The sequence below is a fragment of the Falco punctatus genome, assembly GCF_963210335.1.
Source record: "Falco punctatus genome assembly, chromosome: 1".
Taxonomy (NCBI): domain Eukaryota; kingdom Metazoa; phylum Chordata; class Aves; order Falconiformes; family Falconidae; genus Falco; species Falco punctatus.
In genome coordinates this window covers 24,412,079-24,439,199 of record NC_137580.1, presented here as the reverse complement: position 1 = coordinate 24,439,199, position 27,121 = coordinate 24,412,079, and the positions used below count along the sequence as shown (strand labels likewise).

Sequence of the window (27,121 nt, the reverse complement as noted above, 5' to 3'; positions counted from 1 at the left end):
AGCTCAGGCTAAAGAGGACCCTTCCAAGCTCACAGTCTCTCCCCACCGCAAGCCTGAGCTCCCCAAAACATACACGCGCTCTCTGCAGATCTGTGCATGAGCTGGTAGACCCACTCTGGCCACCATCGTTTTCCTTTCCATGCTGATGCATCAGCTTCATAACATATCCCCTTACAGTCTGTGACACAAGTGTAGGAAGGAAGCTGACCACAACCACAAAGCAACTTTCTCTCCTTAAAAACAGCAGCAGATGACAGACAATAGGCCCATGTCATTGAGAGAGGAAGTTGGTAGGAGGAAAATTAGATGTTACAAACCATTTGATGCTAGAGGAGACGTTTGAGTTAGCTGGACTTGAGTCTGGGACTAGTTTCTTTAGAGAACTAGAGTCTGTGAAGCAAACAGCCATTTGGAAGCAGCAGCACTACCAAAACCCAGAAGCTGTGCACACCAGCTGTAAGGCAGTGAGCCGTCAGAACCTTCTGCTGGCCCAAATCATCTTTGCAAATGCCTTGTTGAAAAAATGCCAGAAAGAATGTCCACCAAGCATCCTCACTGGAAAGCATCCTATCCTTCCTAGGTGTTCCTTAACATCAGACCCGGGAACTTGTTTTAAAGGAATGAGCAGTTTTGATAGTATGTATAATCGTATTTGCTGGACAGCATAGACAGTACGTGTTTATCCTATGCAAGCAAACATCCAGAATGACAAACATCAGCTTTTCTCCCCAGTTTCTGACTCCGTTTAATGATTTCTCATCTCTTACTGGAAAAGCAGAGTATGCCAGATGGACAAGTAAAGCGGGCAAACAAATAACTGTGGACAGATGCATGCCCTCTTTCCTTTTCTAAGTCTTCAGTGGCAGAGTCCTGCAGAATTACCAAGGCAAAAGACACCTCCGGGGTCAGGGTCAGTAGATCCTGAAACGAACTTCATCCAGCCCTTCACTAAGGTAGGCCACTATTACTACCATAGTAGAGTTGCAGGGGCAGCCAGGTTAAGGCTGCAGTTAGACACTGTTTACATCTGTATTCTTCACAAGACAAGCTTCAAATATATATATATATATATATATATAAACCTAAGAAGTTTTCTTTGCCATTCTCAAATGTTTACAGCTGGAGAGTGAAGCTCTTGCAAGGAAAGATCAAAATATTGTAAGGTTTTAAAAAACCTTTGGCTTTATGTTGACATGAAAAGGGGCTTTAAATCACAGTTCTGCCTCTCAAAGGAGGGCTGCTCTAATTTCTTCTGGCTCTACCCACATCTTTGCCAGATGAGCAGTGGGTAGGATGCCAGATGAGTGGTGGGTAGGATGTGACAGGTCTGAGTCCTTTCCTTGCCCTAGAAGGGAAGGGGTAGCTGGCTGGTTTTGTGAAATCTGACTATTCCTGGCATGGGACCTGTTTGTGAAAGAAAAGGGAGGAACAAACCCAAAGTTTCTTACATGGGAATGTTTCAGGCCGTACGATGGTGAAGCCAATCAAAATTAGTAAGTGCTTACTGACCGAGGCATGGTGAGTTGGCCCTGCACAGTGTTCTTCCTTTAGGAGGAAGGCAAATGCTGTTTGCACAATACTCAGCATTTTCAACTGAATCAGCGGTTTTCCTGGCAAAAACTCTACACTAGTTAACAAAATAAATATTGTTAAACACCAGCAATGACGTTTCTGAGGTGGCATGTACGTTCAACACTGCCACAGGCCCTCTTCCGCCTCTAGCAGAGAAAAAGTACCGGGCAGCTCTCTGCACACGTGCAAGACACCAAGCACACCCACCTTGAGCTTGTGCTCCTTCCTGTTGACGATGACAGCTGTGATTTGCTGGTCCATGAAGATGAGGATAGTCACCAGCAGTGCAGGGATGGCTGCTGCCAGGTACACCCACCACGGGTTCCCTCCAAAAGGTGGGATAAACCAACCTCTTTCGGGACTGGTTGGCTTTTAAGGGCAAGGAAAAGAAAGCTTGCATTAGAGCTGCGATATAGGGTTGACAACATCCTAAACACACCTGTACTTCCAGCAATGGGGCTACTGGGAGACATTTGAGGTTTGCAACAATTTCATCCTTCCCAATAACAGCAACAAAAGGTTCAAAGTACAGAGGCAGGATTTAGGAGATAAATCAGCCACCCAAAATAACGCTAACAAAAAGGATATCATCTGAGTAAAAGAGTCCTTTCCAGATAGCTGACTACTTTCCTGTTTTGAAGGCAAGTCAGTTTATACAGGGCAGATGGGTGGAAAAGGGAACCTCTTCCAAAGGCCACCAAACAAGCTGACAATGACATACCTTGAATTCACTTGGCACAATTAGTTTTGGTGTGTCCACACCTACCAGGGCATCTATTCCACAGAAAATCAAAATGGACAAGATAATGGCAAAGTCACTGATGAGCTTCCGGGCCTGAAACATAAGTTGATATCATAACAGTAGTTAGCACTAAGAAACGTCATTTCACTCATGCTTTAGCATCTATGTGATACTCCGGGCTTGCATTTGGTGGCAATACAAGATCATGGTTTCTTCTTTCATAGAAACAAAGATGCGCATTGTCACGGCGGGCACCATTTGCCTGAATGTGCCTTGGTACTTTATTGAGTTGTCTGAAAGCCAAACAATTAAGCCTAAATGGAAGTATGAAAGCAAGCCTAAGGAAAAAGAAAACTGCTTTTGTAAGGAACTCCCACGTGAATTCTTCAAGGCAGTCTCATTGACCTTATGCTTGACAGTGGCCAACAACCACTGCTATGGAGACCTAGTTCCTCTGCAACAGTGTCTGAAGAGACTTTTCAGGATCAGCTTCCAATGTTAACAGACACAGAACATTTACAAATAAACCTAAAAAAAACCAGTGACTTTTTTTGATGTATAAAATATTGTCTCCTTCTATTTGCCTTCTGATCTCTGATTCTTTAGGGTCCACATATTCACCTTTTTCTATGCAGGGCCTGAGACTGCTTCTCTGACACGAGTTGAGCTTCTTGTGTTATCACAGGATTCCTAAGGCATGTGCCTTTAACAAAAAGTACTGTGTTATCCCCAGATCCCATTCTTGTAATATGACTGATTTTGCAATGCAAATCAAAAAAATAAATGGAAAAGGGAAGGAATGGTATTTTACACCCAACAATGGAAACAGTCACAAATTTCCCTTTAGAAGATGGGAAACCCCAGACTTCCACAACAGATGAGTTGTTCTGTATGACTGGCAGAGATCACATTGTTTTCTATTCAAGTAATTACTCGACCTAAACAGATGAGAAAACAAACTAGGCTTCTCAGCTAATCCTCAACATGCCCTAAGAGTGCAACTCTCCTGAAGTCACTGGAATTTGGCAACTTCAAGCTGCCACTGGTCAGACCCCAACATTTAACTGGGCAGGACCCACAGTGCTTGTCTGTAACTGTGTGATCTTTTCAGAGCTTTTGTTCCTTCCAGGTTTCCGGGGTTCACATGGTTACAGATAAATTGAGCTGCATTCCAGCCCAGATGGAATTTGTTTCTTTTTATTAAAAATACTAGAGGTTCAACTGTAACACTGCAGAACAGTAAACATCCACATGGGACAAATCCCCGTGTGTTAGAATGCCAAAAACAGGGGGGCAGGTCTCAGGGAGAAACATGGCTTTGGTACACACAGAAACCGCCAGCTCGCACGCGTGCCCTGGTAACTTTAGCTGGGGAGACAAAACAAGCAGGTGCACCTGAGAGGTGCACATAAGTTATTTGCAAGTCTGAGCAAAATCTTGCTTAAATCAATGCAGAGGTTTTTCAGGTCACCCTTATTTTGCATCTGATCTTCAGAAAAGAAAGGGATTTCTGCTTTAGGTCCCTACTGTAACGGTAGACCAGGCATGGACTGTAGGTGAGTGCAACATTTTTCCATTGATTTCTGAGTATTTCAAACATGGTAACATAAAAGATGCACCTCTGTTCTTCTGTTCTATATGGACAGCTTGGTTACCCAAGTGACAAAGCAAAGGGCTTCTTTTGTCCTCCCCAAATACTCCCTCTGCCTATACAAGGGGAGACTTCTGACATAACGACTAACAGCCCCTTTTGGTCATTTGCTTTCTGTAGAACAGCCACGCATCCTACTCCGGAGTCAGAAAATCACATTAAGCTGTGCATCTGACACTGAAAATGGCCAGCTGAAACTATATATGCCTTAAGGACCTCTCTGATATCTTAAGGCTCATAGGCTACATCACTGTCTATCTTGGCTGGGAAGTGTTGTCTTCAGCACCTTTAAGATCACTGCCACATCCCCGGGACAGATTATGGCTCATTTTGGCTCTTCTGGTGCATTACCCATGTCCTCCAGAAACACTGTGTGACAGCTAAGCAATCCCAGACATACCCTGGTTAACCAGTTCCATGCTTTTATCTGAACCAATGCAACCTGGCTTCCCTGCAAAGCATTTCTCCCCATGTGTGTGTCTGACTGATACCAAAAGGAAGGTTGATCTTTGCATGCTGAAAGAGCTGAGAAACAGACTGCTAGGGTGAAAGGAGATACTTACAGTGGTTGGAAAATAGCGACTGGTCTTGAATTTCTTCAGGGCCATGGAGCAGGTGTAAGTGCCGAAAAACAGGATGAAAGACATGAGGGTGATGTCAGGGACATATTCACAGTTGTTGCCCACAAGTTGTCCTCCGTATTTCAAGCACTCCTTCATTGTCAGAGATGGCCAGTCAATGGTGGTGTTGTACTGCAGAAAAACAGAGAATGTTGGAACTAGATGATCTTTAAGGTCCCTTCCAACCCAGACCTGATGATTCTGTGATTTCCATAAAGCTGTGCGTAAGACACATATGCTAGGGACAGGAATGGGGACAGAGCATCAGAAAAAAATACCAGGAGGAAAAGGCAGGTGTGATGCGGAGGCTCAACCCCCCTGTGCTTGTGCACAGACAGAACGGATTTTAACCTGGACAGAGGATGACATTACTCGAGAACGAAAAACAGTCTGGGTCTCGGAAAGAAGACAGAGATCCTTTGACCTCTGCTGTGGTCTGCCAGACGTGCTCTGCATTTTCCCCAGTGGAAAGGCAATATTGGAAACCTCATGCAGAAGCTGGAGTGGCCCGAGCTCGCCTCTACATCTGCTCTGTGCTGCTTGTGCACTGCAAGCAACACCAAACCTAAACCTGCTTCCTCAGCAAACGTGAACCCCAGGAGCTGAACTGAGGCACAATTTCGCCAACACTGATGGTGGTGGTGAGAGAAAAACCAAAAACCACCCCCTCACCTCTGTGCTGTTCTTTGGCAAGGTGCTGCCACATTTGCTCTCTCAGCACCATCAAGCAGTGCTGTCCCTGGATTTCTGCAGATCCGCCCTGACGGCTAACTTCAGGATGGCAACAGAGGGCAGAGAGTGAACGTGGCTTTCAAGGCAGGGAGATAAACCAAAAACCAAGTCTTTGGGGGCATCTTTTACATTTTGCCATTTTATGTCTACAGAAATAAGCACTGGAGAGACTTCAATAGGTAAGATTACCACTTGGGGTATCAGAGAACAGAAAGAAGAAGGGATCTCTCTTCTTTGGGGGACCCCACAATGTGATCTTTCTTCATCCCTCTGCCTACTGCCTGGCAGGATTTGTACTGGGATGGCTCTTCCCATTCCCAAAATCCTTGTCACATGTCCCCAGACATTTGTTTTGCTTTGAAACTCTAAGGCATCCAAAAAGGGGCTTGGCAAGAGAGTTCTGCATCCCAGGCTGGCTCCCCTAGCTAGGATCAGTGCTAAGGCAGAGCATTCCAGAGGGAGAGCATGCCCCCCCACGGCTCTTTCCAAAATCAGGCAAAGAGACAGAGTCAGGACTGGTGGAGTCCCCTCCAGCCCCACCGCACTGCAGGAAGGGTGTTGCAAAGTAGGGTGTTGGGGAAAGAGGGCTGAGATGCCGAGATGACTGTTCCAGGAAAGGACAGCCTGGAAACCCAAGTTGTTGGTTGTTTTCATGTCTCCCTGCCTCAGTTCAGTCCTTTGCCTTCCTATTAGGCATGCCTCCCCTATCCTGAGACTGACAATCAAATGCCAGACCCGCAAACCCCGAGAAGAGCTGTTCTTGTTAACCAAACACAAGCGGCAACGGTGCCCTTCTCCTGATGGCTGGCATCATATGGGAGCCAGGGGCTGCTCATCCCTTCTCCAAGCATTATTTTCTGTGGCTGGCAGCTGAACAAGGAGGCTGTAACTTCCAGCCCTTCCAGAGGCAGCCAGCTCAGATGCTCAGGGATGGCAGCTGGCTGATGGAGGTGGGGCAGGGGAGAAGGCAAGGAGCAGTAAATGGCATGCAAGGTGCAGCCTGGCCATCAGGAGACCTCGCTTCTCTGTCTGTGTCTTTATCCTGTGACCAAGCCCCTTGGGGGACCTTGGGTGGTGCTCCTGCCTTCGGGTTCACATCCTAGCACCCGAAGACAGCATGCCCAGCTCAGAAAGCATTCCCTTTCTGCTGAGCCACTTGATGCTGCACAAGAGTGGCCACCACATGAAAAGGCACGCAGACAGGTAGGACCTGCATTCTTCAGCAGAAACTTGTTATTCTGTGTCTCAACTTACTTCCCCTGCCTCAAACACAAATGTATCTGACCCCACCAAGCTCCATTTCTTTCTCCTCATTGTCCAGAGCTCACCACCAGAGTGAAAAGCCAGGGGTAGCTACAAAAAGCCAAAGAACAGGATGGAAACAGGACCTTCCAAAGGAAAGGGTGGCCACAACACTCCTACCATTATGGCCCTGGACACAAGGATCTGGCTACTGCCCCAGGAGAACGACTTGAATCCTGCCAACAGACAGAGATCAGACCGCAAGAAAGTGGCTGCTATTAGGAAATAACTAATATTATCAAATTGTGCATGCATTATTCTGTATACAGTACTATGAGAAATCCCTGGGGGATCAAGTGAGCATGCCAAAAAAAAGGGACTGTCAGCATGCGGGTTTTCTTCAGGCAATCAATTCCTGATCTATTGGCATGGCAGAAAATGCATGGCACTTAGAGACTTCAAAGACCACATAATCCTTGCCCTCACAAAGGGCACTTACCATCTCTGTAGAGGAATAGAACAGCTCACCGGCTGACAGCACCGTTGTCCCATTAAATAACGAGCTATTAACTGCCAGAGAAGAAAGAAAAAAGAATACCATGAGCATGGTGCTGAAGCAGCTAGGAAGGAAAGCAAATTTCAACTATTAAATCATTTGTTAACTCTGTCAACCTGTTTGCAATCTCTTTGCTCAAGAAAAGCGAGTCAAAAGTATTGTTTCATAGGGACTCAAAAGCATCAATCATTAATCACTTAAAAATGGAAACAAAAGGCTAAGTGAAACAGAATTCAAACCTAACTGGGTGTTTTTTTGGAGTTCACTGTAAAAAAAAATAGTAAAATAGACAGTTTAATATTTCATGGCTTTGGAATATTTTTCTAATGATTTCTGGATTAAAATAAACATGCACAGAACATTCCTAATTATTAATTTTAAATTAGTGCACAACCCCAAAGATATCCAGAAAAGCAAAATGCATTTTGGAATACAGCACAAACACAGTTTTTGAAAATTTTTTTAAAAATATAATGACCAATTGAAATCAATAGGATACAGATCATTTCTTTGAAAAAAGGGGCAGCATTCAACAGGATACAGATCATTTCTTTGAAAAAAGGGGTAGCATTCACTGTGATGTGATGATACACATTTTCCTTTTGTTTTTATGGCTTTAGTAATCATTTGTTTGAAATTTCATTCAGAAATACAATCCTTCCTGCAAATAGGCTTGGCAACTATAGCCTCATGTTTTATTTAGTTTTGCATGTACTTTTATGTCTGATAAGAATATTTAAGTTGTATTACAATATTGCATAGCTCCCATTTGTTTAGCTGGAGAATGAGTAAGTGCATTTGTCTTTTACGCTACTGGAATCACACCGGGGTCTAAAGGAGTAGGACATCCTGCTCCTTAACCCTGAGGGCAACGCCCGAGTGCAAAAAACTGTGCCAAGCTGCAAGCCACGCTGCCAGGACGGAGCTGAGCCTGTAAAGTGATGCAGTCCTTTTCTTGAGATGTCAAGTCTGAGAAGAGATAATAAATGTTTCTCTTAAAGTGCTTAATGCTCTTTTTCCAGCATTTTCAATTACATCCAAACCTTCTTGGTAGGCTTGACAGACGAGGTACAAGGCATTTTGGATGTAGCAGCTTGTCCCCCCTGAGCAGAAGCACGCAAGGCAGCCAGTTCAATAAAGGTCTTCACACTGTCACGTCAGTACTCAAAAACTGCACAGCACAGAGAGCAGCAAGCCATGATCTTCTAGACCCCCAGTCCCCGCGCTGCAGCTGTTGAGCCCCCTCAGCATTCACGCACACCGTCCCGACGCTTTGCTTTTGGCTAAAGAGTTGTTACATGGATGCTATTGCTCCTGAAAGTGGCTGGAGCGTGTTTGGCTGCTGTTTTGCCTTTGAACTTCTTGACCCATGTTATGAAACGGTGCGTGTTTGCTCAGAGACACAGGCTGGAGGTGCAAGGATCAAAGGGAGGTCCCCGCGGGACACACGAAGTAATTATTGCCAGGGCACACAGAAATCCTGTTGGTGATTTCAAAGACATTATCTTAAGGTCCTGTGGAAAGCGTGGTAGGGGTGGCAAGACGCTGCTCCCCAGCTTTCTGAGAGCAGAACCTCCTGCAGAAAGTCAGCAGTGCAAACTGAGGGCTGCTGCAAAAACTCTGGGGCCAAATCTTAATGACGCAGAGATTAAAACCAACAGTAAAATGCCTGCATCAGAGTATAGGGGAAGAAAAGCCAGCTTCACCTACGGCGCGACAACAACCAATAAAGCTTTGCCTGCATTTACCTTGGAAAAAAGCAGATAAATATGCCTCCCTTTCCAGCACGACCCCTGACAGCTCATCACCCACAGCTTACAATACCCCAGCAGCAGCAGCAGCAATCTGCACGAGAGGAAAATCACTGGGAAGAAAGCATCTGCTACTGCATTACACCTTCTCTCCTGGAACCAGGCATCCCTTTTTGCTCATGTGCCATCTGCATTTTTATTCCATTTCCTGATGCATGAGAGGAAGCTCGCAAACTTTCAGGAAGGAAATGTTAGCATAAAGGCTAATTGATGCTCTAATGCTCTCTCGGTGCCTGCTTACAAAACCTGCTGCCGCCAGACCTTACAGCCCTGAGCTTTGGTTTAATGACTTTCACTACACTGCCGGGATTGCAGCTTGCTCTGGGTTAAGTTTTGATCTCCTCGCTTATCTTATGCTGTGCCATCCTCGGGGCATTCATCCCGAAGGACAAAGAGCCCACCTGGCTGTGGGTGCACAACTCCTCCTGTCTCCAAGGCCCGCCCCCTGGTCAGCGACACTGCTGAGCAGCTAGCAAATATCCCAGCAATGCAGGGATGATACTCCACCTCTACTTTGCTACCTTATACAGGGCTTTAAGAAAATGCAGGACATGGGGAATAAGGCCACTTACGTTTAGCGAGCAAAATACTACAGACTGATCCCGTGGCATGGCTGTAACCATGTATGCAGAGCAAGGCACTACCTTTACAAATAAGTGAACCAGAGGAGCTGCGCAGCCACTTTGCAAAAGCGTTCGGCTTAGCCTCTTCCCCAGCTGTTGCTCACTACTTTACTGCTGATTTACTGTTGTGTGGTAAGAGAGAAAATCTCCTCTGTAGCTGTGATGGGAAGCTGATGTGGAAACCTATTTAATTAAGGAGCAGGAATGAAATCTGTTCTGTCATTTGCTTACAGGTTTGCTGCCTGGGTTTACGCAGAGACACAGCTATACAGCGGTACATCTCACCACCTTTCAGACCTGTGAAAGGCCACGCTGTCAGTGTCACGACTGACATCCTAGCAGCTATTTAACAGGCCACTCATTCCTCTGGAAAATTCCTTGCTTCTGTGTATCAAACCCACTGTGGAAGGAAACAGCACCAAGCAAGGGATGAGAACAGCCGAAGGACACAGCTAGTGCCACCTGCCCTGCCAACCCCATAACCCCAGCACTTGCTGCTTTACACGCAACAGCCACAAATTATTTTTCCAGCTTGTCCTGGATTGATTTTAAATATGGGATCGCTCTGTTAGCTGCTCCGTTCTCACACAATTTGTTGTTTCCAATCTCTGGCAGCTTCAGCAGCTTCTGAAGCGCTGGCCTTTGTGCCTGAGGTGCCACAGACTCGGGCAGATCAGTGCAGGAGAGCTTGGTGTGGCTGGAGCCGAGTCCCAGAGGGTCACTTGGACAGATGGCTGTCAGCGCCTCCAGTACGACCTGGCCACTCCTCTTATTCGAGGTTTATTCAGTGCTGCTTGAAAAACGAAGGGAGAAGCATCTGGAGACGATGATGATAAGGTCATCTTTACCCTCTGAAATAAACATCTGTCGAGGAGGCAAATCAGATGAAAAGAACCATGGCAGCAAGGGTTTGTGAACTTTATCAGACCCTGCATGCTGATCCTGCCCCTGCTTGCTTACAAGGGTAAAGACCAGCATTGTCCTTCCAGGCACAGATCTCTTGGGAAATAACACATGAGTTCCTGCCACATGCTCCTTTTCCTCTGCTCATTCCCACTGTACCATCGTGTCTACCCTGGGCACTGGGTTTGTGCCGTAAGTGTTTCCATGGGAAGTGGAGACTTTCCATTTGGCACTGACCATTCCCCATTGTCCTAACTTCAAAGAAGAAAACACCCTGCAACTCAGATGGAAGCAGAACTACAGCAACATCTGAGTGCTTGCAGAGATCCTACGTTTAGCAACTCACCTAAGCACACAGCTCTGAGGGATCCACTTCCCGACACCTTTTGCACAGAGGCAGCGAGCAGCAGCTGGAAGCTTTGCCTGTTTGATATTGTCGAGATAACCTGAAGTTTACTTTAAGCGCAAACCAAGTTTCTTACTCACTCCTCATTGTTTGAAGAATCCTAGGAGTGGTCACAGCTTCCCTAATGGTATGAGCCAACATACTTTTGTTTGTATCTCAGTTTTGTAACCTTTTACTCCTGGTTGTGTTGCCGGATCTATATGTATGCTGGCTGTACCTGCCTTGCAGCCCACCGTCTAGTGATAGGCTGAACTGTTGGATATACTTCCACGCTAGGGAGGAAATTTTGCTCTTTTCCACTCATACACGCAGCCATGAGGTGGAAAACCACCTGCGTTCGGGTAACAGCCTGAAGAAATCCAGCTCCTGCACTTGAGCAAATGGCACAGCAGATACAGGCATGACCTGAGCACCATGACAGTGACCTGGCCACCACTTCTGCCCCTTCACAGACTTCTCAGACGTGTCATTCAGAATTAACAGCCACAGGGATGCAAGGAGGTGCGTACAGAGACAGCTTCTCCACTGGTAACAATGCTCACATGAGCAGTCCCAGGAAGGCTGGCTATGAAGACATTCCACTTGGCACGCAGGGTGAAATTCACCCCTCAGCTTCAAAATAAGGCAAAGATAGGTTATCTGAAGACAACTGGTAAAGAATTATGAAAGAAGAATTATCTGGACTGCAGCACAATAAAGAGACAGAGCAAATGCAATCTCCAATCTGTGAACTGGAGAGCTAGTTAAACATGCTCTTACCTGGATCTAATGGTTCACAGGCACAAGAGTAATGCGTGATATAGTCCACCTTGAACTCAGAGTTGATCGGGTAATGATCTGCCAGCTTGATCATCTTCTTGAAAGCATCATAAATGAAGATGAAGCTAATAAGGGAGGAAAAACCTTCTTCAGTGAAGCGGGTGAAGTACTTGACCAGGAAGCTGGCATCAGTAGCGACAAGAACGAGACACTGGAAGGCTGACCAAAGGCCGATCCAGAGACGGAACTCCAGGTAGTCAAAATCATTGTCTCTGCAACAAGACAGGGATGGCAGGAAGGGAAAATAATCGGGGTTAGATGAATCCACACAGGATGGTGACTTCCAGTGAGAAGTGATGAACGCACAGCCCCTGAGACCTGTTGCTCATTTAGACTCAATGAGAGTGTTCCTAAGAGCTACGCTCTCTGTTTCCAGCCAGCCAACTCCATGTATGTGGTGCAGTTTAACAGCCAAGGTGGCAGAAAAGCATGCAAAAGTGATCAGTCTTGCTTACATCTTGACTAATAAATGCTACCAGTGAATTCAAGCTCTTTCTAGGCTTCCCAGTAAAAATCCTCCCTTGGCAAGCGTTCACAGAGCTGTAAAGGCCCAAACATCCAGCTGTCCAGGCCAGAGCAGCTTGACGCCAACAGCTTTCCACCAGCTGAAGATGTAACCACAGTTTACAAATCTCCCTCAGAAAACCACCTCCTGCCAAGCTTCACACTCCAGAGCCTACACTTCTACCTCCCAGGCCCTTGAACTACCTGTAGAAATCAAAATATCAGGAGGAGGAGAAGAGCAAGTACAAAGCAGAAGACAACAAACCCTGGCGCCAGGACATGGCAGGCTACAAACGATGGAGCAAACCACATCATCCCTTCCTGGGAAGTTTGTTTGACCCTTATTTGTTGCTCAAGGCTGCTGCGCCCTGATGGCGCAGAGTCCAAAGGCAGGTTTTTAGGACCAAACAAATGTGAAAAGCAAACACTAGAGCAGATAAGGACCTGCCAGGGAGGTTATTGCCTACTCTGGGGAAGGCACCGGGAGGCAGTGGGGCTGGCAGCCCCAGTCAGCTGGTCATCCCCGGAAGCCAGGAGCCCTGCAGTGTTGAAGGACAGAGGAGGAAGGGCAGTTCCTGTGGAAAGTCTCAGAACAAAGTCTCCAATAGCATGGGAAAGCTCTGGGGAAGGGGACAGAGCCCAGGCATTTATCCCTTCCTTCCCCCAACTACATCAAGTGTTGTAAGAAAAACACAACGTCTCTCCCCACAAGCCTGCCTTTAAATAAAAAGCAGCAAAAGCTGTCTTCAGGATGCCTCAGGAATGCAGGCTACACCAGATAACCACCCACAGCTCTAAAACATAATAGCAGAAAAGCATCTGCAAGTCCCTCTCCAGGGCACAAGGGAGCAGGAGATCGCTGGACTGCCCTGCAGCACAACCCTCCATGCCTGTTTGCAGCGAGATGACAGGCTGCTCCAGAGAACCGTGCGTGCCTCGGAGAAGGCTTCGCTCCCAGTACCAGGGTGGTTTTAGCTCAGTAGCAAAACACTTGGTCGCATGCTTGCAACGTGCCAAACCTGGCTGCCTTCAGAGGCTGGTCCCACCAATTATTCAAGTCCCCACTGCAGACAGACTTTCTCAAACCTTGTGTAGTAATAGTGAAAAACGTCTTTGCATCTCCCATGTACCTGGTTTTACACATGATTTCCCGGGAGACACAGCACGCTGTCACACACCTCTACCCTTTGTCAGCATTCACCCACAGGAGGCGAACTTTGCAGCGAACCTGCACGGTGCACCCCAAGCAGCCCACCACCAGCAGAAATTCTGGCCAGCAGCAGGGCTCGAGGGCCATTTTCTAGAACGTGGTATAAAACTGCGGAGTAAGGAACAAAAGAGCACCTCAACAGGGGGAACTACAGCCTTGTGATTATAAAACGGGAGAAAAGGCTGCAGACCAGGCAGCGTGCCAGTTAAAGGCTTGCTGCTGGGCAGTGGCGAGGTTTCCGTAAGGATCTTGGGTTGGATGTCAGGTAGGCTCGGGGCTGGGCATCTGCCTTCAAACCCAGCCTCTGCAAAGCCTTCTCCTTACTGTAGCTAAACATCTCAGGGAGGGCTGCAGCCTTCTGACACTGAGAATCTTGACCTGGAAGAGGGGTAAGAAGCAAATTAAAAACAAAGTGATGACTTAGAAAAAGAGAAGGGCGGGGGGTAGAGGTGGGGGTGGGGTCAGGGATTATAATAAAAGACCCCAGTGACAGCTCTCTAAAATATCCGGAGTCAGTGCCTCGGCGAGCAGGAGCTGCCATCCATCTGACCAAGTATGGAGAAAGTGGCTGGCAAAAGTCCAGATGGCACCCTGACTGTACACCATTGAAGAACTTCAAAAGGTTTTAAACTACATTTCTTGTTTACCCCTCTGAGTCCTTCAGCATTTCTGAAGCTCACAGAGCAAATGAAAAAGTACAGGACATTTCACATACACAATACAACAGGCTAAGTACTTTTGCCATGATTAATTTTCTTTCCGAGGTCTCTGGAAAGGAAACTTTCCCAACAGTCCGTGTTTGCAGCTGGAAGGCAGAAGGGCTGGGGTCCTGCTTTCCTGGGGAGCCTGGTGCCCTGCTTCCCGCTGCTTCCAGCTCGGAAACCCAGACTCATTTCACAGTGGGCATCAGAGATACTCTGCACGGGAGCAGAGCTCACCAGCCAGCATGTGAGTTGACCCAGGGTGTCCTGCAGCATTGACCCACTCTACTGGCAATGCGGCCAACGCCACCCCTGCAGGCACCCAAAGCTAGATGCACAGCTGGGTACACGAGGCTTTTTTAGGTATCTCTCCATACACATACACACACACACAGAGAGTCAAACTTTAAATGAATCAGTAGATGGGAAGTCTTTCTAATTTTGCTCCCAGCAGGGAACAGCATGTTGTGAATATGAACAACCACAAATGTATTATTGAAAAATCACAGTGCTTGATTCCAATTTCCTTGTGAGAAAGACTCCCTCGAAAAAATCCTGCCATTCTGCTCCAGCACATTGTCAGGACAAAAGCTTTTATAACCACCACCCCCTCCTTGGGTTAAAAATAACCACTTTCTCCCTCCCAAAAGCGTACAAAGTGTTTTTCCATCTTGCCTTTTCCCTTCCACGTGCTGCGCCTGGGCTTTGACCTGCCCGCCAGATGCGAACAGCTATAGCATGTCTATTCCTGATCCTATTCATTTATTCCAATCAAAGAAAGAGAAGAATGGTGCCCCCCTCTTGCCCTGCTGCAGAGCTCTCACCAGTCGGCAGTTTCCCATTTCCCTCCCTGGGCTAGGCTAATTTTCTGCCCATCTTTTCTAGCCTCCATCCCTCCCTGCCTACGCTCCAACGCAGAGAAGAGACAAGCTTGAAGTCCATCTCCTCTGTCCCTCTTCGGCAGGACTGAGCCGCTGGCGCCGAGCAAGGCAGCAGTCCCAGGGTCAAGCAGGAGGGCACTGCATTGCATTTGAAGGTGCATGTTGTCTCTTCCCGGCATCCTCGACTCCAAGATGAACTCCTCCCTGGCTTGGCATGAATACAGCCCTGTCTAACAGCAGTCAGAGAATGCTGCAAAGCCATTCAGGCTTCAAACCCAACAGTATTGTAAAATAACACCAACTTCGACAACGCAGGTGGAGAATCGGACCCTGCCCTTTTCATCCTGCCCTGCACTGGTTTCACAGACACGGCTCACACTGCCGCAAGTATTATCAAGGGAGTTAAGTAACCAAATGAAATTATCTCGCTCCAAGAGAATCCAGTGTATCACTGTTTATGTGGGATCACGTGTAAATGTAATAACTGCCCGCCGTCGCAGAAGCTCTGTACCTCAAAAGACTTCTCCAACATGCAGGCTATTCACAGGAAAGGCATGGTTATTATGCTCTCAATTCATTCTGAGTATCTACCCACAGATATTAAACGTAATGAGGAAGGAGACACAATTAAGCAACCATATACCATGTCTCCTGCCTTATTACAACCTGCAGCCATGTTCAGCTTAACAATTCAATAGACCTTTTCTAAAAATAACCACCGACAGCCAAAGACCTGTTCCACATCGCAGGTGACTGGTTTTGAAAGAAAACCTAGTAATGTCTGAACTCCAGAAGCTCTCCGTTTTGTGTCCTGAAACACAAGTCTTTCACAACTTGCAACGCTGTGAGCACTCCCTGATGGGGGAAGGGAGGGCTACAAGTGATTCAGGGCGTTTTCTGGAAAACAAAAAATGATCTTGCAAAACACCATCCAAAGTAGCAGTAGTCCTACATGTAAAATCATCCATGAATAGGCATGTAAAATCATCCACGAATAGGCACAAAATCATCCATGAACAGCATGTGCAATTGCACGTGCAATCACTGGTGAGTATACATGTACAATCACTGATCAATATGCCGATTCCTTTAGGGATTCTCATTATATTTTGCCAGCATTGCAGATGTAGGAACAGTCAATGAGAACACCTAACCAAATGGGCTCCCCTTAACTCTGGCTGTCAGCTATCGTCACTGCACCAGCATTAACACGCTGGGGAGGGAGCAGAAGCTCTTCATACCAGTTAAAAGGAAAAACAACCCCCAGAGCATTTAATGCAGCAGAGCTCCAGCGAGGAACTCTGGGGACAGACAGAGATAAGCAGCTATTTCTATCAGAGGTAGTTTTGCTTTTCTAATAGCAACTATTTTAAATGAGTACTGATTTAAGGACAAATTTTTGGTAACCTTGAGGCCTGCAGGATTTTGTTAGTGAAATCACCAAGAGCTGGCTTCCTTTCTTTGCTCCTATGGGAAATACACAGCAGCCAGGGAAACACATGCAGCAACAGCACACTGCCTGTAACTAGTGCAAACTCCTTGGTGGGGACAGACTTGGCCAAGAATTTCCAAGAGGCCCCAAGGCACTCACACACCGGGCAGTGCTCTGGGACACGCGTGCCTGTGAAAATCCCCAACGTGATTGCACTGCCATCTCAACAAGGAATAAAGCCATGTTTCATTTCATGCACTAAATCCCCTCCTTCCCCACTGCTAGCCATCTCATTCCCTAGCTAGTATTTCATTAGTGTGAGACATTCCTCCCCTCCTCCCTCCTCCACCCTTGTACTTACTTGCTGAAATTAAAGAGAAGCCGTTCAAAGACAAGGACAGGTCCCGTGCTGCTCAAAATTGTGAGTGGCTGACCAGCAAAAAGGCAAAATATCGCTCCGGTGACTGCTGTGCCCAGAAAGCTCTCCAGCACGCCCTACAGTAGACACAGGAGAGAAGTGAGTTCTACTGAATGACCCTTTCTATTAGCACTGCTGCAAGGAAATGAGTAGTTATGCTGTGTGCCTATACACCCGAGGCGAAGTGAAGACCATCTTCTGCCCTCTCCGGCAGCTGCACACCAAGATGTGCTCGTCCCACACAATTCATCGTTAGGATAACCAGCAGCCCCCTTCTTACTTGTGAGGCCCAGAGTTTAATGACACTATCTTGTATTTGATGTTTGACAAGGGGAGGAGAGTGTTTTTGAAGGCCACTTTAAAGGATTTGAGAACTCCTCGAACATCTCCTGCATCTTTGACAGTAAAGATACACGCTTGTAGGGCTCTTCACACCAACATGGCAGAGCATGGCTAGAGGACAGTGCTGACATCCTCCAGGACAATGCAGGGTGGCTGGTTTTTCTTTCTCCAATGAGGCAGACACTCCTTCTAGATAAACAAGACGACCCTCTTTCAAGTAACTGTTTTCTTAAGCCAGACACAAACCAAACAAGGCTACTTCATCCAGCAGTCATGAGGTGAGACCCCAAGTTCACCAGATGTCACCAGCGAGTAAAAAAATCCATATTTAACAGGCTCTACAAATACCTTTGGCATGTGTGACAAAACAGCTTCGCTGCAGGCAGATAAAAGAGCATGCTTGATGCATTTTGGGATTTTCATGTCCAACTATAGCTGGACAATATCTACTTTTAAAATGCAAAACGTGGACAAAATATAAATGGCAATAAATGGTGATTATTTACTGAGTGTCCACCCTTCTACAGAAATGGCAGAAGTTGCTGGACCTTGCCTCCTTCGCTCTTATGGAAACGAATCTGTTCACACTTGACTGAGTTTTAAGGGAACAAGAGCATTGTCTTCTACTCAATAAGACACACAGACATCAGCATCACCCTCTCCAGGAATATCAACCCAAGAGCCAGGGGCAGATTCAAGCAGAGGTTTATGGGCTTGGCTGTGGCTGTGTCTCAGTCAGCAGCCTCATTAATACTGCAGGTGCTGAGCAACCAGCAGTTAACGGCATGTGCAGATCCTTCTTCCCATCCACGACAAACTGCAGGATTGGGGCTACAGTTTTTCTGACTTATCAGTCGTAACGCAAAGAATTTAAATTCAGTTTTGTGGCTTTCTTTTTTGGAAATACCCCTGTTACTGTTTATGCTGAGGAAAGTATATTCATACTGTCATATGTCAAAATATTTACTATGTAGAGCAGAAGATTTATTTTTTTTCATCTACTAAATTACTAGCAGAACTTTCTCTAAAACAATCATAAACAATTTTTCTGGCCACAAACATGATCTCAAGATACCAGTGGTCAAGTGCTGTTATTGCTGGGCAATTAAAGCAGCTGCACGACAGCTGCGCAGGGAAGGAAAAGATAAGGAAGGTTGAAAAGCCGCCTGCTCCCGATGCACAGCTACTCGTCAGTCCAGGGCAGACAGAACAACCTTGCCTTGGTGGCAGGTGACAGCCTTGGTCCTTGTCATTTCCAAGTGCTATTGGTGATGCCCGTCACTGACAGCAGGGATCAGTGCAAGGGAGATCTGCTTGCCATGACAACCTGCAGCCTTCACGCAAGGATTGTGCAGGTTTTACAGGGACACAGACAACAGCCTACGAGCCTCTGTTTGCTGCCTTTGGGGGACTTGTGAGGATGAGACAATTGCTCTTGGGGCAAGGAATGGCATTCACGCAGCTGATCCCCTTCACTCCTCCCGCATTACTCATGAAGAGGGCCCTCACGGCCAGCGGCCAGCGCATCTGGAATCTCTTTTCCCTGCATTCTTCCACGTGTCTGTAGCTAAGAATAGTGTCTTTTCTCAGAAACATAAAACTCTGCAGTGAGCTTTTAAAGAAATGCTGGCCAGGGCAGACTCTTTGGGGCAGGCAGCACAGGGTGGGCAATTTTTAGTGCCCGACCCAGCAGCTGTCACATAATTGCTTACAAGAAACAAGAAGCATGAACTGTGATGTGGTAGCCCAAAAAATACTGTTTTCTGTAAGGACAGAATGTCTGGGGGAGAACTTCTAGGTGCTGCTCTAGGTGCGAGGCTTAACCTTCCCTCACATTTCTGGGTATAAAGACTGAGAGCAACGTGTGCTCTGAGATGCCCTACAAAAAAACACTCTTCTAAATGCCTTCCCACTGTGGGAGTAAACAACGGTTTGAGCAACACTTGACATGAACCTGGACTCTGATCCCAGTGAGCAGCTCTCTGGAGGAACAACTTGAACTGGGTGCCTCGGGACGCTTCACTCCAGCCCTGACGACAGAGGGGCATTTGAGGATGAAGAACACGTGCTTCGGCTCTTCTGTTGAAAACCTGCAGTCAAAAACCCCTTTCTGGGCTCCCAGCAGCCAAGAGACCTAATGCCTTTTCAAACATGGATGGTGACTAAAGGTTTGTTGAAGGGACATGGCAAAAGAAAAGTCAGTTGTGCCCAAACTCTAAACCTCTGATACACCAGTTCAGAAAAACTGCTGGTACTTTAGTTTTAAATCAGTACCTAAATCAAAACCAGTAAATTCAACTGGCCGTTGTATGTAAGAAGCAAGTAAATGTCTCAAAGTGCACAAATCAGAAAATAACAGACACTGTTTTCCTGCGCGGAGCCTTGGCTATGTTACGAACCGACTGGAGGGATTTGGTTTCTCTAGCAACTCAGTGATGATTTTCCTGCACTTCGCTCCGCTTCTGTGAAGTTTAACCACAAACTGGCTAGAAAAGCGGCCGGCCAGGGGGGCACATCCACAGCCCACAGCCCCTTGCTGCCAGTGCTCCTCTCTGGCTACACGCCCAGTTCCCTCCTCACCCAGCACAAACCCCTGAGGGCTGAGCAAGGGACGAAGCCTTTGACAGGACTTGTGTGTTGGTTTCTTCTGCTGCTCCTGGAGGTTTTGTCGTTAACAGCTATGCTGTGTTTATATTTGCTGCAGAGCTCCTCCGTTACCAAAGCAGTCTTCTTAACTGCAGAGCACCAATGGTTTCCCTTTTCAACATGCAGAATAAATCACTGAGCTCAAAACAGACTGTTCCTGCACCTTTTGTCTTTCTAGGGACTTTGTTTTCTCCAAGCAACAGGAAAACTCAGACTGAGTTTTATCTACTGCAGAAAAACCCAAGGATTAAAGGCAATCTGTGTTTTCTCTTTCTTGTCTTTCCCCCCCGCACTGTCTCCCCTCCTATGCAGCTCGTAGACATACTTTGGTGAAATGAGACTGTCACATTCAACAAATGAATACCATTTTAAATCACAGCAAGGCTGCATGCTCAGCTATAATCCCGTCGAGAAGGTTCATGACGTTCTTGGAAGAATAACCTCACCCCAGCTTGAAATGTATTAAAAGAAACACATTTATGTGTCAATCCCTGGCAGGTGGAAGACAGCAAAGGGGTCCCCCAGGAGCACAGGGGTTGCCAGCTCTTCTCCTGGAGTCATACCTGCTTTTGTCACCCCTCTCCCTCTCTGGTGTATGCTGTGGAGCCTGGCAGCAGAAAGTCTCCCAAGGGAAGAGGAGCAGCAGCAAAGAATGGCTGCAAACTACACGTGAGGCCGTGCATGGCAACTCCGGCAATGCCAGCACAAGTCCTCCGGGGCAGGCTGTCTCTGCGGCTCGCTTTGCTGCTTCAGAGAGGGGCCAAAGCGGGGGATCTCTCCCCCTTGCAGAGCCAGCGCTGTTAAGCCCGCAGCCAACCCAAAAGACAGCAAATGCACATGTCTCACTTCAAGAATACAACCAAGCACAAGCAGCAGAACTGTCAGTACTTAACGGGGCAGCAGTTTTACCATTTGCCAGATAAATGACATATTTTTTTAACTTCTTGAAATGCCAGGTGTTTCTTTTTGAAGAAAAAAAAAATATTTTTGGGGTGTCAGCATTAAGAGACTATACTGTCCGTTCCAGTGGCAAAAAAAATATTTTGCTACTTGAGAATAAATAAGCAAGGGATACAAAGGTAACGGAAAAGACTTCTGGATACAATAAAGTGATTATGTGCACTGCATTTGGAATCAGGTGACATTTCCCCTTCCTCCCCTACTTCAAAGACTTCACCTTGTACAGATGCAGAGCAGATAGACTTTGCTCTGCTACTCAGTGACTGAAGAGCGATGCTCACCAGTGGACCCCAGAGGCCTTTCCATTCTCTACTTCCATTTGCTATTATTTCTTTTTAACTTTGTGCATCATGAATTTGTTTGCATGACTGCTGTGGAGCTGAGTTTTGGAAGAAGTAAACCGTATTTGTACAGGGGAGAGGGAAATCTGGCACCTGGCCAGCTACGGAATCTTACTCTAGCCTGTAATTTATCATAGGGAAGTGTATGGCTCTGGATAGGTGCCCTCCTTTTCTATGTTCAGTTTAATTAAACCTGCATAAATTAATAATTCAGTCTTTGTCACTATGAGTATAATTATTGTTAGGAGATTCAATGTGGCTGCACTGAATTTATCTAAATACAACCTCCTATGTTTCCTTCCTCTTCAAAAAGCCAAAGGAATACCAAAGCGCACCGCTAGAGCTGAATTCTGCTCCAGCCAAACATGACTACAGCAGTGCTAACGCAGAATCCCTTTCCTTTAGACTTCACCTAAAACTGAGCCACCCTTTGGAGCCCCTGCTTCCTTCTTTACTGCTGATCCACACTGCCTCTGGATAGACAACATGGTCCTCAGGTTCTGATCTTCCAGCTACTATGAAGAACTCACATTTTTCTCCTGCATCAGCTCTCCTGATTCACTTGCTTTCCTACGAATCTTAGGCTATTCTTTTCACCAGAGAGGCAGAAGTCCAGGGATCATAAGAGTCATGCAGATGATACAGTGCTATGCTCTGATGACATGGAAAGTCTGAATCAGACTTAGCAAACTTAATTGGGCTGAAACGGTACAACCGAGACACAAACAGAGCACAGATCAGAGGAACTCCTCTCTATATAAAAAGCAAGGACCTTCTCTGTCGCCTGGCCATCTTTCAAACACCATTTAAGGTAACTGCTTGCACAGTTTTTCAAAGGCTAGCCGTCCAACAGCAGCGAAAGCAAGCCAACTTCCAGTGGAAATACCTGTATTCATTGTACCCAGGATTTGAGCTTTGTCGGTGGCCAAACATCCTTATCTGACTGTAGACAGCAAAAGGCAAACGACATGTTCGTTGCTTCTGAAAGCTCTTGCTAACCTGCATGTTTTCCGTAGCATCACCAAGCAGTCCTCCAAAAGTGATAGCGTTGGTCACTGTGGCCAGGTAGATGAAAAGAACAGCTGAAAGGGCTTGAATATTTAAAGCATCGTAGAAGTCGCTGGCAAAGAATGGTGCTTTCCTCTTTATGTCTTTGATTAAGCCACCACAGAATCTGAAAAGACAAGCAAGAAAAGACTCATGCATCCTGCTTTACAGTGAAAGTCACCAAGACAAGTGTCCCTGTCACCACAAAAAGAAACCATCAGAAACATCGCCAGAAATTAAGTATTATCTGAAAGGAGTGAGATCATCACATTACATAATAATCTTATCACAGCTGTGGTAGCCGAGGGATATCACTGAGGTAATACTGCAAAGAAAGATAATATCTTGGACATGTGATGCAGCTGGAAAGAGACAAATTTCAGGAACACAAGCCCTGCTTCTGCTGAAACAGACACCTAAAGCTTGCAGTTCAGGAAGCTCGTCTATTGGTTTTTTTCCAACTATATTGGTTGATGTCATAAAATATATTAACTGTAGCCTAAATCCCTGCCTAAATTTCTCCACATGGCACATACCGTGGTTGGGCGAGCCAAACAATTTGCTAAATAGAAAAATGCTTCAAACCGTTAACCAGAAAAAGAACTAGAATTAAAAACGCAAGTAAGTGAAATCATCTTGGAGAACATAAGAGCTCCACTTACAGACATACTCTTTTTGTACAAGCACAGTCAAGACAGTATTTAACTCTTACAATAAAACTCCATGTGGCTCTGACACTGCCAGCATGAAAAATGTTTCTGTTTTGCCTCTTGTTCCCTTGCACACAGTTCATCACCAACACCGGGACTGTGCAGACATGCTGGACGCAGAGAGGTTTGCGGCAGACAGGAACACAACCCTTTCTGACCCCGAACTGGGATGCGTCGGCCGCCTTGCACACACCAATTTGTCATTTCAGACTTTCAGACTTTTCTGCTAGAATTCAGATATTCTACTAGAACTTAAAACAATATAGAGCAAGAGGGAGGGCATGATGCCACCATGAAAACCTGAGTACTGACCTTGAAATGCTGAGCATGCTGTTTTACGGCCACCTGGACCGTATCCCCACTCTAGTGGACTTTTATGTGGCACATAAGCAGAGTAATAAAGCAGAGAGTAAGGCCTCAGGCTCTGTTACCTTCTGTATTTCTACCCCATAAAAGCCTTCATCTGTGCAATTCAACTACAAATAAATGTATGGAAAAGGGAAGGTCTCTGCTTCTGGCTAAATCACTTCCAGCAATCCCAATGGGAACTGTAGCTGCACCTGCCACGCTTGTGCCCCTTACAGCTCACCTAACTTCACCAAGTGTCAACAGCCAACACCCGCCCGGCCTTGCTTTAATTTCTGAGCGCCTCATTTAAGACATTTTGTAATTTGCTGAGGCTGGATGTTCAGAACCCTTCAAACCATCTCAAGCTGGCCACTAAAAAAACCAGGACAGATTTTGGGGTCACACCTCAACCTATACAAATATAGTACGTTGGGAAAGAAAGCAGAAGGGGTGAAACAGTTCCGCAAGTGAAACGTGGCCCCCTTGCCCAGGTCACAGGGGGTGCACCATGCTGAGCGGCACGTTACTGACCTGCCCGTTCGTTGCAGTTCTTCACAGTCCCCATGGCCCCCGCCGCCATGTCCTCCATCATGAGGTGTGTCTCCATTCATCTGTAGGTTTTCTCCACCGGAGTACATGTTTTTCCTAGGCAAGAAGGCAAGACAAACTGAGGCTCTCTGCATTGCCTGACAGCTCCACAAATGTAGCCCACACACAGCTCCTCCAAACAAGCCATGCTGTACAAAGGAGACAAGGCGGCTGACCTGCTGGCAGCCAGAGCAGGATGTAGTGTGTTAGAAAGACCACACAGAACCCCAAAGAGTCTGGATAACCACTACATGTGTTATCATATACCCATAACATCACCTTAAACGTACAGAATTGCAAGAACATCCTCCCTCCAGCTATTAAGGAAGAGCTGAAAATAACTCTAGTACTTTCTAAATACAGAGAGATGCAGGTCACTCTGCATTTGCCCAATAAAGTTGGTGTACCCAAAGCACCAGGCTCTTCCCAGAATTGATGCACACTGTCCCTCATCACACAGCTAAGCCTGCTTGCCTCCTGCTACTACCTTTTATCTGAAGAAGGGAGAGACTTGGGGGGCTCTATCCTAATGGCTGGATCCCATTCCCCAGGGGGAAGCACAATGACTTCATCCAGAAACTCATCAATGCCAGCGATCAGGTCCTGCCGGTCCTTGGCTTTATAGGCAATGTCGTGGAATACCTGTAAGGAAAAGAGAGATTCCATGCAGAAAAGACTCTTTGCATTTTCTGTGGCCCAGACTCCAGAGGCAGCTACCCAGATTTATTCTATCAAAATAACTTATTCATTCTCATAAACCTTGCAAAAAGTATGAGAACACTTGGCACAAGGGTGGGTGAACCTCAGGAAAGCCTTTTCCTTTGGTTGGCTGTTTAAAGATAGAGGTTCTTCACTTGCAGGTATATTTCTAATTTTTAGCAAAATAAAAGTTTCTAACCCTTTAAAAAATGTTACTAAAACAACTATCCATCTCTTTTCCCAAGAAGAGTTTCCCATAAATGAGTTTCACTTATGCTTTGAAAAGATACTTTTACGAAGTCACAAAAAAAGCATCAGATCCTCTCTTCCTACCAGCTTCAGTCTATCAAACAATAGGTTAGTTTTCAACCCTGTGACATAGAAACAATGAGAATATTTGCTTAAAAACAAAACCAAGAAGCACAAACCAGTTTTACTGAAAGGCCTAGCATTACTGATGAAGAGTGAACGAGAGAAGGGAGGAAAAAGAGCATTAATGCAGAATTTTACTGAAATCTTTTGGACTGCTTGGAGCAAAGGTGGATCAGCAACATGCAATAGACTTAATAAGAATGGTCAGTGGTAGGAACAAGGGCTTTGGGGTGATGGAAACTAGACCACTGCTCCAAGCAGTGGAATGACAGAAGACAGAAGAGCTGAGACCGGGTGAGCGGTAATTAAGGGAACCGTACAAGAACAAAACAACATGAGGAGAAAGCAAAGAACAAACATAATGTAAATCACCCCCAGATGCACAGGGCCCAAGGGACACGGGAAGAAAGAAGACGTAAATGAATACTGAAAGCCCAGTCATCTCATTGAGGTGTATGATTAGTGAGTAATTGCTAGGTACTCATGGATAATATATAAGCACTGTCTGAATGAAGAAGTGCTCTGGGATATGGTGCAACACACAACGGTATGTCCCGGGTGTAACCATTGCTGCAGTAATTACCTAGAGCGTAGCTGCGGGTTACTGTCATCATGGGATGTGACACAAGGTGCACACCATAACATTAATTCATAGTCTATTTGAAAGAGTGATTGCTAGCAGGAAAATACACACAATGGAGAAAAATTTCCTACAGTCATGCTTTTATGGAAACATGAAGCCAGATGAAATAATTATGTAAACAGAGAGAATCGGGAGGTGATGTCGATATTTCAGCTTTATATGTAATTCCATTCCTGTCAACCACATTGCAGGAAAGGACACCAGTATTAGCTGACCAAGTGGAACCTAGAAGAAGCCATTTCACACAGGAGATGTCAAGACACCTACCTCATCCGACATCAGAGTGGCGATGGCTCGGCCAATCTCATGATAGGACTTTGCTTTGCCCTTCGGTCCCAGCAGAATGAAGAGAAATCTGACAAAACAGATTGTTCCCATTTAGGATAGCAAAATGCATCGCTTATTACTTATGTGATATCTAGACAGAAATTCAGCTTTAAAAAGTTGTCGTCTCTGTCAGAGATTCAGAGGCTGCCAGGGGCCTCCAGCTAACTTGAGAGTAGAGGTTACACCTTGCACTTCATTGTGCTTACTCAGACAAGCAAGACACTACCCAGAGTTTTTCTCCCAAAGAGCCTTAAAAGTAGCCTTGAGACTGCTGTGGCCAAGTGCTATCACAGCCCTAGCAGAAGTCGCTACCGTCCAGCACCTTCAGGATGAGGTGAAGGAAGGACATTCTTCCAACGCCCAGCACCTGGAAGCAAACTATGCACGATGGATTCAGCTCCAGTGCAGAGCGGTTGAGAACCCATGCCCTGCGTGCCACGGAAAGCCCATCCACTTCCACAGTGATTTATTTGAGCATATGTTACGGTCTCCTTGTAGCTGTTCAATCCTTGTCTAAGGTACCAGTGTTAAACGTTGCCCTAGTGCAATTCAAGTGCCAGTTACGTGATGATGGCAGTGATGTAACTGCTGCTACAGAGCAGGGAAGGGACAGAAGATTTAAGGACTTCTCAGTCTGCACAGTGCCAAGGGCAGCGACACACCTGAGCACCCTCTGTGCACAGGATGGACCAAGTGGGGCCAGCACAGCAGCAGGCACAGAGGGAGGACGCGATTAACTATCCACGTTGCTCACGAGAAATTAAATTGCTCCCCCGAGCTATCAGATAGCACGCCGCGTACTTATTAATGCTTTGCTGGGGCTGACATCTTTGCTATGGTTCAGCACCCAGAGTAGCTACTCACATGCAAAAGGAAACCATTAGTCTAAAGTAGGGCTTTAGCTATAAATAATTAAGCCCAACCTGTATGCCCTGAATTTCTGCTCTGAGTATACAACACATACCAGAGACCAGAGACCATCTGATGGCTTCGTAGTCACAGCTTAATTCTTAAGCAGGCAACTGAAGGTGTAAACCTATTCCTATGGCAGACACCATCAGAAAGAGTATCTACAAGGTATTAGGAGTTAACTTCTTACATGACCTCTTTGGGCAACAACTACATCCTAGTCACTGCTAATGAGTTTGAAAAACACCATGCTATGAAACCTTTGGAGATAGGAAATTACTGCTCTTAATCTTTCCTGCCTTTGCTTTTGTCAGTGCTAATACGCTATGAATCAGGACTTGCCTACGTGACAATATGTTCTAAAGA

General features: G+C 46.2%; 1 protein-coding gene and 1 long non-coding RNA gene across 14 annotated transcripts in view; one reads left to right on the top strand and one right to left on the bottom strand.

Moving 5' to 3' along the window:
- Positions 1-27,121, bottom strand: part of SLC4A4 (solute carrier family 4 member 4) — a 239,997-nt gene that overhangs the window by 24,142 nt on the left and 188,734 nt on the right. For all 13 annotated transcript variants that reach the window (XM_080408335.1, XM_080408336.1, XM_080408337.1 and 10 more), the window contains 10 exons: positions 25,787-25,874; positions 24,293-24,447; positions 23,749-23,862; positions 22,112-22,286; positions 16,767-16,900; positions 11,618-11,889; positions 7,059-7,129; positions 4,529-4,717; positions 2,294-2,407; positions 1,780-1,941 (listed from right to left, as the gene is read on the bottom strand). In XM_080408335.1, coding sequence (XP_080264461.1) covers positions 1,780-1,941; positions 2,294-2,407; positions 4,529-4,717; positions 7,059-7,129; positions 11,618-11,889; positions 16,767-16,900; positions 22,112-22,286; positions 23,749-23,862; positions 24,293-24,447; positions 25,787-25,874 — 1,474 coding nt within the window. The remainder of the gene's footprint in view (positions 1-1,779; positions 1,942-2,293; positions 2,408-4,528; positions 4,718-7,058; positions 7,130-11,617; positions 11,890-16,766; positions 16,901-22,111; positions 22,287-23,748; positions 23,863-24,292; positions 24,448-25,786; positions 25,875-27,121) is intronic.
- LOC308072802 lies at positions 4,724-6,089 on the top strand. Its single transcript, XR_013931804.1, has 2 exons — positions 4,724-5,496; positions 5,536-6,089. It is a non-coding gene; the product is annotated as an uncharacterized lncRNA (long non-coding RNA).